This window comes from Ursus americanus, chromosome 7 (assembly GCF_024610735.1).
Source record: "Ursus americanus isolate L20-20 chromosome 7, mUrsAme1.1.p, whole genome shotgun sequence".
In the NCBI taxonomy this organism is placed as follows: domain Eukaryota; kingdom Metazoa; phylum Chordata; class Mammalia; order Carnivora; family Ursidae; genus Ursus; species Ursus americanus.
In genome coordinates this window covers 60,898,540-60,914,416 of record NC_142133.1, presented here as the reverse complement: position 1 = coordinate 60,914,416, position 15,877 = coordinate 60,898,540, and the positions used below count along the sequence as shown (strand labels likewise).

The window sequence follows — 15,877 nt, the reverse complement described above, 5'->3', positions numbered from 1 at the left end:
TACATTCCTTAAATTACATTTTATCTAAGATAGTCTTAGTGTTCTTTTTTAATTTTTTAAATTAAAATATATCTCAAAATTAAGAATTTTAGTGAAGTAGATAATTAGTTTTCGTATTTTTGTCTTAGGGCTTTGGCCTTGGTAACCACATCAGTTAAATATGATAAATATGTTTTGGTTTGATTCTCTGAATGAATGCTTGTTATAATAAGATGTAGTCCTTTCATAATGTCCTTATTTTGATATGGTCTGATTTGGCTCTGTTCAAGAAAATACAATCTAGAAAACAGTTAAAGGTACGCACTGGTGCAGATAGCAAAGTTAAAGGCTCTTACTCTTTAAGATCCAGCCTTTTCGGTGTATTTTCTTTCTTTTTTTGTTGTTTTCTGCCTTTTTAAAAACTATATGTATACCTTAGCATGTACAGTCCTTTGTTCCTTACTTTTTGAAGAGGGTATTTTAGGGGCGCCTGGGTGGCGCAGTCCTTAAGCGTCTGCCTTCGGCTCAGGGCGTGATCTCAGCGTTCTGGGATCGAGCCCCACGTCAGGCTCCTCTGCTAGGAGCCTGCTTCTTCCTCTCCCACTCCCCCTGCTTGTGTTCCCTCTCTCACTGGCTGTCTCTCTCTCTGTCAAATAAATAAATAAAATCTTAAAAAAAAAAAAAGGGTATTTTAGTTATTGCTGTGTATGTTGCAGGAGCTGTTGGTCATTTCACCCCTTTGTCATTTCTCAGTCTTACATTCTCTCATAATTTTATCCTTCTTACCTGATGTTCCCTTTATCTGCAGTAGACTTCCTTCTCTTGTTTGCAAGATGAGCTCCTTATCTAGGATTCACATAAAGCTTGCCCTCCTCCAATAAGCTTTTTCCACCACCACCAGCAGCAGTGTTGGAGACTACCTTCGGTGCTGCCTTCTACTCTAGATGGTTTCTTACAGCACTCATCATGCTGTAGTTGGTTTAATTTCTGTAGTGTATCTTCACCTCTGGACTTCAATTAATTCATTGGAGAGCAGAAGTTTGTTTTATTAATCTTCACATACTCAAACCCTAGTACAGGCTGGCATGCGCTAGGCATTCTAGAAATGTATGTTGAATAAGAGGGTGAAAAGGATGGGAAGGTAAGATTTATTGTAAGGCATAGAAATTTAGTTAAGAACTTTGAGACATCTGAGAGCAAAATAACTTCTAATTCAGAATAGAAAAATAAGGTGATTAGCAGCTTTTCCTATAGGAGCTACTGGGTGGAGAGGAGCGTGACCCTCTTCTATCCCTCGTGATGGCGTGTGCTCATCCACTGATACCAGTGGACTCTGAAAAGGGGAAATCATCTGGCAAAAATGTTACTTTGCCTCCTGTGTTCAAGGCTCCCATTTGACTTGATGCTGTGAACTTTGTTCATACCAACTTGCACAGAAACAACAGATGGCTGTTATTGAATTAGCAAGTTATCAAACCAGTGCTGAGTCTTGAATTCCCAGAGTTCAAGGTGGTGGGACTCACCGTTTTGCCAAGGGTGCTTTTAGAAGTATGTTTCGTGGGGCCTACATGTTTGCACCAAACAAAAACCTGGCACCGGTGGCACCACAGAGTGAACATAACACGGAAGTGATAGGCCATCTACTCTGCCCAGGCTGCCTGGCCTTACCAGTGCTGGTCATGTCTAAAGGTCATCGTATTGAGGAAGTTCCTGAACTTCCTTTAGTTGTTGAAGGTAAAGTTGACGTGTACCAGAAGACCAAGGAGGCTGTTTTGCTTAAAAAACTTAAAGCCTAAAATGATATCAGAAAGGTCTATGACTCTTGGTGAATGAGAACTGGCAAGAGCAAAATGAGAAACTGTCATTGTATCCAGCACAGGAGACCAGCATCATCTATAATGAGGACAGTGGTATCATCAAGGCCTTCAGAACCATCCCTGGAATTACTTTACTTAATGTAAGCAAATTGAACATTTTGAAACTTGGCCCCGGTGGGCATGCGTTTGTCCTGAAAATACTTTTCTGCAAGTAGACAATCTGTATGGCATTTGGCATAAGGCTGCCTCCCTCGAGAGTAACTACAACCTTCCCATGCACAAGATGCTTAATGTAGACCTTAGCAGAATCTTGAAAAGCCCAGAGATCCAGAGAACCCTCCGAGCATCATGCAAGAAGATTCATAGCAGAGTCCTGACGAAGAATCCACTGAAAAACCCAAGAATCCTATCGAAGCTAAACCCCTATGCAAAGACCGTATGCCAGAACGCCATTCTTTGCCAGGCCAGGAGTCACAAGCTCTGGATGGATAAGGCAGCAGCAACCTCAGAAGCCAAATCAGATGAGAAGGGGGTTTCAGGCAAGAATCCTGTGATGGTGAAGATGGGAAAGAAAGCTGTTGGTGTGAAGGGTGTGAAGAAGCAGAAGAAACCTTTTGCGGATGAAAAAGGCTGCAGCTACCAAGAAACCAGCAGCTGTGAAGAAACCTGCAGAAAAGAAACCTACAACAGAAGAAAAGAAGCCTGCTGCATAAAAACTTAAATTTGTTTATTCTATAATTGTCAAATCATTTTGAATAGCTAATTTTCGATAAAGATGATCAAAGGCAAGGAAAAAAAAGAAAAAGTTTAATAACAGTCATATGACTTGAAATTTCTTTGCTTTTCACTTTAATACTGGATATCATTTTCTGAAATATTGGATGTAACATAGTGGTTTACATATTGACATATTGGAGGTAGTAAAATGAGTAATGTTCGTTCTAGAAGTGGGTAATGATTATTTTCAACAACAAAGTTTATGCAGCCTAATTCAACAAGGGCTAATTCCATGGTCTTTTTCCCAAGGAAGTAAAATATTTTTGCATGGTGTTTTTAATTGTATGTTCTAGAGTGATACATTTGTATACTTGCTAATGTTTAGTTGTCAGGTATAAAAATTTAGAGATTTTTATATCAGTAGAAACATGTTACATACAAGTAAAATAACCTTTTCTGTAAGTGAAGACAATATATTGGTTAATTTTATGTTGCATACTCTCTCAAAATCATTTTCAATTATTTGAAGGTGCACCTCCTCTTTCATCTTTGGAAAAAGATAAAGAAATTGATCTTGAGCTCCTTCAGGATCTAATGGAAGTTGATATTGATCCTTTAGATATTGATTTGGAAAAGGATCCTCTTGCAGCCAAAGTTTTTAAGGTATGATATGCTATTCTTTGCAATTAAAATATTTCATTTTATACTTTTGGCTTAATCACTTAAAACAGGAAAGTATACATATTTATCACTAAATGTAATCCATTATTCATTGTTCTCAAAATTCATTATTTTGCTAAAGGTCCTATAGTAGTACTTTTTATAATACCAATAGAGTAGTATTAGGAAAAGTTGTACCCTTTTATTAATGTAGCCACTATTACTATCTTATATATTAGTAAGAACCGGTAATATAGGCATGGATAAGTTTAGTTGTAGATTACTAAATTTCAAGCAGCATTTAAGCTCCTCTAAACCCAGTTTATTTCAGATTCTAATTCTGTATTAGCTTCAACGTTTTATGAAGGAGATATACCCCTAATATTTTATATTGCTTCTTTTTGTGTATAACAGATTCTTTTTTTTAGGGATGTTAATTATCTCTCAGGTTCTAAATAAATAAGGTAATTTTAAATTTTGGTGTAAAATGAGAATATTACTGATCTATTCCAATAGATCATTAAGATCATAAGTATATTTTGGCGGTTTAAAGGGTGGGGAGAATGTTTATTTTGTAGCCGTATTTGAGTTTAGAAAGTGTAAATAATGTCACTCTTAGTGAAGAGGTAAAAATAAACCACAATTTTTTTTCCACTCTTTTAAGCCAATAAGCAGTACATGGTATGACTATTGGGGTGCTGATTATGGCACCTACAATTACAACCCTTACATTGGAGGTCTTGGAATTCCTGTAGCAAAGCCACCTGCAAACACAGAGAAGAATGGATCACAGACAGTTAGTGTTTCAGTATCTCAGGGTAAGTGTGTGTTAAATTTTAAGTCATGTGCTATTCTTTTTTTTTTTTTTTAAGATTTTATTTATTTGTTTGCCAGAGAGAGAGAGAGAGAGAGAGAGAGAGGGAAAGCACAAGCAGGGAGAGTGGCAGGCAGAGGGAGAAGCAGGCTCCCCGTTGAGCCTGGAGCCCGATGTGGGGCTTGATTCCAGGACCCTGGGATCACGACCTGAGCCGAAGGCAGTTGCTCACCTGACTGAGCCGCCCGGGCACCTAGTCGTGTGCTGTACTTAAAACAAGTCCTAAGTTTATGTATGTTTTGGCCTTTGAGAAAACGAGTCTGCGTGTACGCTGAGAGGGTTCAGTTTCACAGGTGTGCCTTCAGAATGACAGAGCCGTGTGTTTTGGTGTCAGTCACTTTGGAGGAGCTTCCATTTATGGGGCATCTTTTTCTCAAAATCACACCTAGCAAAATATATTTGTGAGTTGTATGGGATTGCCAGTGATTTTACTTAATTGTGCTTTTTGAAATTTTTTTACGGCTAGTAATAAACTTGTATTTTATTTATAAACAGAATGAAACCACCCTGAATATTATTTTTGCACTCTTCTAGTCATGTAGAATATATCAGACTTTTTTTTTAAATAAAATCTTTTGCTACATTTTGAAACAATCATACCTTTACTGAAAAGTTGTGAGTTTGATACAAAGAACATTTGGGAGTAAGTTGGCTAATCTTACTCATTTTTGTTTTGTTTTTATTTGTTCTTTGTACAGATCAAGGCATTTTTCTACATAAGCAATCAGGGAGCACATTCTGTCAAAATTAAGAAACTAACATTAGTGCTAACACTCATACCTCATTCAGGTTTCAGCAGTTGTGTTTAAATAACGTCCTTTATACAAAGGGATCCAAAGCAAAATGATGCCTTGCATTTAGTTGTTAGCTCTTCAGTCGCCTTCAGCCTGCTACAGTTCTTCAGAGTTCACTCGCATGGCCTTCATGCTTTTGAAGATTACAGGCCAGTTATTTTGTAAAATGTCCCTCAAAATTTGTGTTGGTGTGCCATTTCCTCATGATTAGTTTATGGTCATGCATCGTTGCCAGAAGTATCTGAAATGTAACGCTTAGGTTTTCTTATTATGTTCTGATAGTTGGTTAATTATTCGCCATTATAAAGTTATTCTTTTCCCTCGTAAAAATTTTTTGTGGGTGTGGGAGAATGGTACTTGGAAACTGTTCTTATAAAAAAACAAAAAAAGTCTGTTCATTGATTTTTAAGCAGACCTATGGTTTCCTGTTTTATTCAGTGGGTCATAATTTGTTATTATTTATTTGTTGCTTAGTGTTTATTAAGGTAAAATAGCTCGATGTTTAAGTTGTCCCAGATTTGACCAGTGGGAGGGATCTCCCGTAGCTTATCTATCTCCTCTTTCCTTGAGCACTTCCTTGTTTTCTGGCACAACAAGATGCCCCAGGCTAATTATTTCCTTTTCCTTCCCCAGATTGGGAATTAACTAAAGTAAGGACAAGCGTTTTTTGTTTTTTAAATATTTTATTTATTTATTTATTTGACAGAGAGAGACAGCCAGCTAGAGAGAGAACACAAGCAGGGGGAATGGGAGAGGAAGAAGCAGGCTCCCAGCGGAGCAGGGAGCCTGATGTGGGGCTCGATCTCAGATCCCAGGACGCTGGGATCCGGCCCTGTGCGGAAGGCAGCCGCTTAACAACTGAGCCACCCAGGTGCCCCAAGGACAAGGGTTTTTTTTAAAAACCTTTTAGTGGAAGAATGTGATTAAGAAACCAAGATTTGGGTGCTAGGTATACTTACTGTTTTGGTGGCTGTTTCTGTGCCCTTTGGTGGACAGATCTAGGGAATGTGTGTGTTTATACATATTTGCATCTATATTTCTATATCTGCCTTTTTATCTAGAATGCCCTGAGTTCATATCAATATATCTGGCTATAATTAACTCTGTAGGCTTCATTTTATTTTTTTAATTTTAAAAAATTTTTATTCAAATTCCGGTTAGTTAGCATACAGTGTAATATTACCTAGACTTCATTTTAACTTTCTGCCTTTCCATATTTGTATCTCTTTTCTCTGACAGCGAGGAACCTGTTTCTCGTTTTCCTTAACTTATTTGCTTCTGTTATCATTACTTCATTTATTTGATCCACCTCTGTCTATATAACCAGTGTCCCATCTCTAGCCTCTTTTGCACAGATGTTGGTACCTGCTGTGGCTGATACTCCCTAACAGATTGTTCTTACGTGAGGATACACTCTTCACCCTATTTTGCATTTGGATGTCAACATTTTTATTGTAGGAAGTAGGACATGAGTAATAATTATCCAATAGCTCTTTTTCTTTGAATTGCTTGTCGTAGCCCTAGATGCTCGCCTTGAAGTTGGACTTGAACAGCAAGCAGAACTTATGTTGAAAATGATGTCTACCCTGGAAGCAGATTCCATTTTACAAGCATTAACAAATACATCTCCTACATGTAAGTGAAAATCACCATTCTTAGAGTATTGCAATGAATGTTTTATCTCTTGATAATTTTTAAGTGCATTCAGCAAGGACAGATTTTTAAATTCCGTGTGTGGTGTGAATCTGAGTGGGCTAAGTATATAGCACCTCTCCCTCACTAAGTTAGAAGCAAGTTGAAAAATAAGACAAGGGATTATTAAATTAGGAAAGTGGAGGGAGAACAAAACACCTCCATTTCGTAGTATGCTTACATTCAGTCGATAAACCTGAATGATGTTTTTGTTATTGTGTTGTGAAGTTAATAAAATTCCTAGAGTTGTCTGATTAGCTAGCTGCCTGGGAGTTCATTGCATTATATCCACATTTATGATAAGGTGGGTTTTTATGTACAATAACCCCTTTTTCGGGAGAGAGATGTTTCAAGACCCCCATTGGATGCCTGAAACAACAGATAGTACTGAACCCTCTATAATGTTTTTTCTCTACAAACATACCTATGATAACGTTTGATTTATAAATCAGGCACAGTAAGAGATTAACAATAATAATAAATGGTTATAATCATATACTGTAATAAAGGTGTGAATGCAGTTTCTCTCTCTCAGAATCACCCTTCTGGTGGTGATATTTGGTGATAAAATGCCTGCATGATGAAATGAGGTAAATGACGTAGGCATTATGATGGAGTGTTAGGCTACTGTTGACCTGAGTGCAGTTGCCTGCTGGTAACAGAAACCAGAAACCATGGAGAGCAGAACCCCAGATAAGGGGTCACTACTGCAGTGGCATCTTTATCATCCTTAAAGCCTAGGAGGGAAGAGATATATATGGGCCTAACTGAACTGCTGAATGGAGAGGACTTACTACCTAATTATCTATACCAAAGGAATGCAAATGTTTTATATATAGGGCCAGGTAGTAAATATTTTCTGCTTTCTGTGCTGTACAGTGTGTGTTGTAACTACACAACTCTGACTTTGTAGCAATAAAGTAGCTACAGTCAATATCTAAACCATTGGGCATGCCTGATACACAGAAACTGTGACACAGTTAGGTGGCTTGCCTGTTTTGGTCATCAGGCAGTCATTTGCTGAAGTAGAATGCTAGACTTGGATAGATCGCCTCCTATCAGGCGAGCACATGCTCAGTTAAGATAGATAGCAGCCTGTCTCACAAAGACAAAAGATTGAGGAACTGTGCTAAGGAGATAGTGATGTTTTTATTTTTCTTAGGCCTATGAATTATTTCACCTTCTCTGAGTAAAAGGGTAGATGGACTAGTTAGAACCTAGGAAGAGCATCGTGTTCTTCCCCTGTGAAGGGGGGTTTATGACGCATTAGAGAAATTTGGGTTTTTAGACACTTCTCTGTCAAACTGAATTCTTTCACTTTGTGATTTTCATTTGTTTCTTAGCTTAGAAAGTATATAGAAAAGCAAAAAACCGAAGGAAAGGTCTAGTGTTCTATGATCCTGGTATTGGTACACTAGTGTTATTGTATCTTATCTCTCATGTAATGGAGGGATCTCTTTTGTTGGGCCAGCCTTTCCATGACCACAGACAACTCAGTACTGACCTAAGTAGCCCTTTTCTTTGTTAGACATTTCTTGTTTAAAAAAATCTATTAGAAGATGGTTTTGTAAGTTGTATCTGTTTCTCTTAATATTGTGTCTTTTGATTATTGTCCTGTTCAGAACTCTGTCCTCCTTTTAATATAATAACTTTCTAAATATATGAAAAACCTCTCGTAGAGCTCACATATTTCTCTGCTCCCCATGAATATATACTCATTTATTAGTTTGATGTGTGACTTAGGCATCAGAATTTTTTAATGCTTCCCAGGTAATTTTAATGTATGATAAAGTTTAAGAATTAATGGACTTGAGTCTAAATTATTCTAAAACTACTTTCTTAAGAATTAGTCAAGATTCTTCTTTTTCTTCCTTTTCCTTATTTATTAATTAGGAAAAAATAGAAAATAAAAATTGCTAGAGAGTAAGGTTTTGTTCCTTTGATGGACAAATGCTGTGAATTGGGGAGCTTCTCTCTTTGACTTTCAGGTAATGTTGTAAAAACAAATTTTCAAATAATATAATGATGAACCATTCTTAGGAATGCAATTTTAAAAAAGTTTTTTAAGATCTTCACTTACCTATACATACTAATATCTAGTGAACATTTCTCCTGATACTTTGTGATAAAATCATAATTGTGTTTAATTTTCAGTATCACAGTCTCCCACTGGAACAGATGATTCACTTCTAGGGGGTTTACAAGCAGCGAACCAATCCAGCCAGCTTATTATACAGTTATCATCTGTCCCAATGTTAAATGTTTGTTTCAACAAACTTTTTTCCATGCTTCAAGTCCATCATGTTCAGGTATGACTTCAGGAGAAATGGTGTATTTTTACACAGTATTGCCCGCCTAGTAAAAGATGAAAATAACTGGGAGATCTTTCTCAACCTGACAGGGATGATTTATTCATTATCTCAGACGGAAAAATATTGGAGATCCTTTGATAACCACAGATCCTCAGTGATAGGTTATTTATAATTTTTATGATTTTTAAGATTTATTACTGTAGTTCCAATTATATGTTTTACATACACCTGCATTTAAAGACTTACATCACCTATTTTAATTTGAAAACTATATTTATTAGGTAAATTACAGATTTTAATTCAGTTTAAATTTTGTTTCATCAAGAATTTTAAGATGTGTTTGCTTGTCAACTGAATAGAAGTAACCAGAGGAAATATTTAATAGAAAAATTAATTACTCAAGGGATTCATTCATCAAATTTTTGTTTAAATAGTATTTCATTGTATAATAGGTACTTTTTGTTTTTGTTTTTTCCCCTGTCAATTTTCATTCTTTTTCAGTTGGAATCCCTTCTCCAGTTGTGGCTCACATTGAGCCTGAATTCTAGTTCATCTGGAAACAAAGAAAATGGAGCAGACATTTTTTTATATAATGCTAATCGAATACCTGTCATTTCATTAAATCAGGGTAAGATTTATTAGAAGGAAAATTATTAACATAGCATAAATAAACTAAAAAGGCAACAATTAGGTTAATATTACCTAATCTTTTTTGTCATTAGGTTTATAATGTTTTAGTGGGGGAAAAAACCTTTTTTTATACATTGACTTAAATAATTTTCAGGAAAGAGAACAAAAAACTTTTTCTCTGGTTTGTATTATCTTGTGCCCATGTGTAACTAAAATTTGCATTGTTAATCTTTACATTTCCCAAAAAAACCATCTTGTTCATGAACTGTTCTGTTGCCTCTGGTGTTTCGTAAAAACGTGAATCAGCCCCAAGGGAATTGATAAATTGGAGAAGGATGTCCCATTTCCTGTGGAAGTTGTGTTAATTAGTTTTGGGGTTTTTGTTTTTGTTTTTGTTTTTGACAAATGCAAGAGTGTGAAGGTAATGGGAGTAAAATAATATCCTTCTACAGAAATAGAATTAGCCTTTAGCTCTGACTGCAGGAATCTATTTTTGTTATATTTTAAGAAAAGTGTAACTGATCATCTATTTCTGGTGCTTTCTGTCTTGCAGGGGTGAATTCTGTATTTTGTGTGGCTCTCATAGGCTTGTCCTTCAACCTTAATGACAGCCCCAGTGGCTCACGGTCCCACTTCTATCTCTGTTGTCTTGGCAAGAGCCAGCCCTGCTTTAATTAATAGGTTTTCATCTCTTCCACTGTACTAATAATTATTATAAATTGTGCTCCTATTGTTATTTTCAACTTTGTTATTGTGAAAACCGTTACACATAAACAAGAGTTGTTTATGTAGTAATTATAATATTTATGTAGTTATATAATTTATGTAATAATTATATAATAAATAACTATGCAGTATTATCATCAGATATCTGGTTAGTATTCAGATTTCCAGTTATCTCAGCTGTTACAAATAGAATCCATGTAAGATCCACATATTTTAATTATGTTTCTTTAATCCCTCCTAATCTGTATGGGTTCCCTCCATGTGGTTTTTATCCCCTCAAAAAGTCATTTATCAAAGAAATTTGGTCTTTCGTCTTTCAGGATTTCCACGGTCCTGATTTTTAGTGATTGTATCTCCATTGATGTCCTCTTGATTTCCTATAAATTGGTAGTTAAACCTGGAGGTTAATCTGATTTTTTTTAGGCAGTTTCCTAGGTTGCCTCTCTTTTTACATTTTTAAGACACTGATGCTCAGTGCCATTAATAATTCATTAGAGCTTTCAATATGAGGATAGTCTAATTCTGTCACTTCTTCTTCATTTTAGTTGAAATACTTCCATAAAGAGAAGATGCCTTTCATAGGCTATTTCGTCACCCTCTGTTGGTAGTTTGTATATTAGAAGCAGGGAAAATGCAAGAATTTCTTTTTTTGTTTGTTTTGTTTTCGTTTTTGTTTTTAAATTGAATTGGTTCACAAGCAGTCTACATGCATGATCAGTTAGTTTCTTTAATAAATATCTGTATAAGTTTATGATTAAAAAATGTTTTTTGTTTCCGTTACAATTGTGCTTATTGATGCTGAAATTTTGCCCTTTGTGGCCAGTGAGGTGCTCCTTTCTTAGTTGTTGTTTTTATATACATATTATGCTTTTGTTAACTTTTAGTGTGATAAATATTCCAGTCGATGTGTATTTTAGCCTGAAATCTGGAATCAGCCGTTTTTTAAAGGGTGTTTTAAGGGCACAGTCTGGGCACTGCATTACGTTCGTGCATTTTGAATAACTTGTTTGGCTTCTCCAGCTGCCATAAGCATGTTCTACTCTGGCCTTGCAAGTGACCGAATTATTCTAGTTTGTGCTTTTGTTCTGAAGTTGCATTGGTTTTTAGTGTTCTTACCCCATCCCTGTTTTTCCAGTATCCCTTATTATTTTCAGGCTTTAGTCTTGTAGAATGTGAAGATTTTTAGTAAAACAAGCTGTGTTGCAGTAGAAGTGCCTGTAGTTTGAAAAGCACAGCACATTTATAGTGATAACATTTTATGTGTTGCAGGCTGAGCTTTACTTAGCCATAAAATATTATTAACTCTTAATTTTTAGTGATATTTAATGGGGAACTCATTTCATTTCTGTGTTTTGAGGACACTAGGTAGTGAATTGATTTAAAGAAATAGTGTCATATTTTTAAATTTGTTTTATTTTTAATTAAACATTTGGTTTTCCTTAATTAAAAGTTTTTCCCCTTTCTCTTTTCTGTATAGCATCAATAACTAGCTTTCTCACCGTGTTAGCGTGGTATCCCAACACTTTGCTCCGGACATGGTGCCTTGTGCTTCATAGTCTAACACTCATGACAAATATGCAGCTTAATCGTAAGTGCAAAAGTTTATTCCTTTACATCCAATTACTCCTTTAAATCTCTGACCTATACTTCTTTATTCTTACTATCAGATTGTTCAGATCTTTCCAAGAAGTGATATAGTTGTGAACAGTTTATGTTTCTTATTTGATTGTATCTCTTTTGAATCTGTTCTTACATATCCTTAGGCTTCGTGCTTCCTTACTTTGATAATATACTATCATCATGAGTTCAAATCATAGTTCTACTTTCTAAAAGCTTACTACTTATTAAAATAAAACTGATTGCTTTTAGAATACAAAATCAAATTTTTACTGTTTCATGTTTGTTATTCTTTTTAAAGTACCTTTGCACTCAAAAAATGATTTGTTATATTCATGAACATGTATGATGAGTTTACCACATCTAAAAGCTGTATTCATAGAATATAATTGCTTTTTCTCAGATTGTGATAATAGGTTTTCTACTTTCCTTACTCCACCCCCTTTTTTTCATTATAATTAAGAAAGTAAAAGAATTTCTGTACCTTTTTAGTAAGGAACTTTTAGTGCTTTCTATGGCTTTATGTATTGTGAAGTCATGAAGATAACCCTGCATTATCTTCTGTAGTGCGTATTGATTTTATTTTTCACATTTAGGTCTGGGTTTTATCTGGTATTCTTGAGATTGTTGTGAGGTAGAGATGAAAGTTCACAGTAGACAATAAGGACTAGCCATATATGAATTAAAATCTTCATTCTGTCTATAGGTTATGCTAAGAGGTGGGTAAATTTCATACCCATTCTGTTTGAGATGAATTTCATTAAATAGAAAGCTCTGTCACACTGATAAATATGTCAGTTTAAATCATTGTTTAGCATCAAAATACTACTCCTTTTTTTTCATTTGGAATGTTTTCCAAATATGGGATCAAAAACATCACAGTCTCATATTGAAGATAGATTCAACTCAAAGGATATTTTATTCTGTTCAGGAAACTGGTGTGTTACCTGTATATCATTTAACAGTGTACAGCTTTTATACTACTGACACGCAAAAGTGAATAGTTTTTGCCTAGATTTATCTTAGAAAGAAGGGTTAAGATTTACCCAAAAAGTAGATTCCTGTTTTTGAAAGAGGGAAATAATTACCAAGAATAGGCTCACCAAAAGGTCAGTAAGCATTTAATTATTTCTTTTCCACTTGACTGTATACTAAATAAGATACACATTAAACCAGCTATCTTTTATAGTCAGATTAGAAGAGGGAAGATAGATGAAAATAGGGAATGTGAGTCCAACGTAGCCAATACAGTAGAGAATCAGACCCTTTTAATAAACTAACTCGCAGGGACGCCTGGGTGGCTCAGTTGTTTAGGCATCTGCCTTTGGCTTGGGTCATTATCCCTTGGATCTGGCTCACTGCTCAGCAGGGAGTCTGCTTCTCCCTCTGCCTCTTGCCCCTCTGGTGTTCTCACTTTCTCAGTGTCTGAAATAAATGAATAAAATCTTAAATGAAAAACAAAGAACAAAAAAAAAACTAACTCCCAGGAATATGTAAGTTTTCCTTGAAACTAAAAGATACTTTATATACTGTATTTCTGTTGTTTCAGGGTCCATTTATTAAAAAAAAATTTTTTTTTTTTTTAACGTTTTATAGCGGGTTCAAGCAGTGCCATTGCAACTCAGGAGAGTACTGCTCATCTGCTGGTTTCAGATCCAAACCTGATTCATGTCTTAGTGAAATTTCTTTCTGGCACCAGTCCACATGGAACAAATCAGCACAGTCCCCAGGTAAGATGACTTTTGAAAACTAGTGATAGACCCAGACTATTCAATAAACACTTTTGTAAAGAAAAACTTACTGTACTTAATATGTAAAATTTTTATTGCTAAGGTATTAAATGATACTATTTTACGTATCAATATTAAAAAAGTTTTGAATAATATATAATAATAACTATACTGAAACAAGCATAGTGGGTAGTAAATTTTCTCTTGAGTTTTTACTGGATTTTTATGCAGTTATGTATTTTTGGCATTGATTTTGGACAATTTAAGAAACATTCTGAAAAAAACACCTGAAAGGGAAGCATTTCAGAAATTTTGAAATTAAAAAAACTTTTTAAAATAATGTACCATTTTATTTTATTTTTTTTATTATTATTATTTTTTTATTTTTATTTATTTATTCGACAGAGATAGAGACAGCCAGCGAGAGAGGAAACACAAGCAGGGGGAGTGGGAGAGGAAGAAGCAGGCTCATAGCAGAAGAGCCTGATGTGGGGCTTGATCCCAGATCACCGGGATCACGCCCTGAGCTGAAGGCAGACGCTTAACCGCTATGCCACCCAGGCGCCCCAATAATGTACCATTTTAATGACCTCTGCTGTCAAGATTGAAAGTTTACCTAACTTAATAATTTTATAATATTAAATATATTCTTGAACAAAAAATAAGTATTGCTCAGAGTTTATAAACATTTTTAGTCTTACTATAAACTTCCTTTATATCAATTAATTTCTTATTACAGTGTACTGCTTTTTAAAATATTTCTACCTCATTTTATTTCTTTTTTATGTAAAATATATATGTTTAGTGTTCATAGCGTCTTTTCAGTGCAGGTTATGCAATGTTACCGTCTTTTTAAACTTACCATCTCAAATTCTTCTCTGGATTTGCCATTAGATAAATTCTCATGTAGCTGTCTAGTCTGTAATAGTACCATCCATTCTAATGTTTCATTTATTCGGTAAGTTTTTAAGAGGCTTCTTCTGTGTGGTAGGTCCAGGTATTGTTCTAGGTGCTGGGGATATAAGTAGTTACCAAGACCAAGTCTCTGACTTCTTGCAGCTTAAATTCTGTTGGATACATTTAGTCAGTACTCTCATACTGCATATACTTTCATTTTGCAGATCACAATAAAACAAATGAGACAAGGATGAAAGTAAGAGAAGAAACTATTGTAGTTAGATGGGGCCAGAGTGTTGGTGGGAGCAGAAGCATATTATCAAGGGATTATTGTACATAGAGATTTATGAATTTGGAATGTGAAGATTCCTGGGATCATTGATTCTAATAACTTCATTATTTTACATATGAGAAAAGATGCATTATCTGCATTGCCCACAATCATACAGTTTATTAGCGGTAGAGCTAGGTGTTGGAGAGCATGCTATTGTATAAAATAGTCTTTTTTCTTCCCGCTTTTGGCTTTTTAAAGGCAGAGTAAGTTATTGAAGATCACACTATCCTCCGACATTGTAGTGGCATGTAGGAAGTTTGGTTAATGCTACGATTTATGTGCTCAGTATTAGAAATTAAGTTTATCTAACTTTAAAGCAGTTTGAAGAATTACATTACATTCTATTTTACTAAAACTCCTCCCAGGTTTTATGATCATAGCAAATTGGGATAGAATAAAATCACATGGAAAAATGTTACAAAATATTCCAAAACATACCTCAGGTTACTTAGTGTGGGTCTCACCATTTCTTTCATTGATGAGACAAAAGTTTGGGAAAACAGTCTTTTTTGAATGGGTACAGGTTTGTTTTTACCTTTAGAGGTTTTTCTTTGTGGTTTTATTTTTTTCATTCACGGTAGTATTTGCTCTGCTAGTCATTAGAAGCATGACCATTTGTGTTGGGGCGCCTGGGTGGCTCAGTTGTTAAGCATCTGCCTTCGGCTCAGGGCGTGATCCCGGCGTTCTGGGATCGAGCCCTGCATCAGGCTCCTCTGCTTGGTAGCCTGCTTCTTCTCCCCCTCTCCCTGCTTGTGTTCCCTCTCCCGGTGGCTGTCTCTCTCTCTCTCTCTCTCTCTCTCTCTCTCAGATAAATAAATAAAATCTTAAAAAAAAAAAAAGTAGCATGACCATTTGTGGATCGCTTAACCTCTTTGAGTGCTTCTGTTTTGAAATGGATAATACGATTGTGAAAATCAGTGCAAAAGTTCTTTGTACTTTTGAAAGCATTATGAAGGCATTCCTTGTGTAATTCAGGTGATTTTTTTTTCTGTCTCAAGTTATATAAACCTACTTTAAGTTCTAAACCATAATGATAAAATTATTGACACTAGAATTTGTGATTTTCTGTTTAAATATATTAAGACCTAAAAAATTAAT

The 15,877-nt window shown here is 35.3% G+C and overlaps 1 protein-coding gene and 1 pseudogene across 13 annotated transcripts in view; both read left to right on the top strand.

Annotated features, from left to right (window-relative positions):
- The window catches only part of BIRC6 (baculoviral IAP repeat containing 6), a 226,981-nt gene that overhangs the window by 104,859 nt on the left and 106,245 nt on the right, over positions 1-15,877 (top strand). For all 13 annotated transcript variants that reach the window (XR_006781730.2, XM_087863741.1, XM_045809116.2 and 10 more), the window contains 7 exons: positions 3,043-3,176; positions 3,838-3,991; positions 6,360-6,476; positions 8,688-8,842; positions 9,347-9,473; positions 11,679-11,789; positions 13,415-13,548. Coding sequence is in view for 12 of the 13 variants with exons in the window: in XM_087863741.1 (XP_087719867.1) it covers positions 3,043-3,176; positions 3,838-3,991; positions 6,360-6,476; positions 8,688-8,842; positions 9,347-9,473; positions 11,679-11,789; positions 13,415-13,548 (932 nt within the window). In the remaining variant the exon portion in view is untranslated. The remainder of the gene's footprint in view (positions 1-3,042; positions 3,177-3,837; positions 3,992-6,359; positions 6,477-8,687; positions 8,843-9,346; positions 9,474-11,678; positions 11,790-13,414; positions 13,549-15,877) is intronic.
- LOC123799853 (large ribosomal subunit protein uL4 pseudogene) lies at positions 6-3,036 on the top strand (annotated as a pseudogene).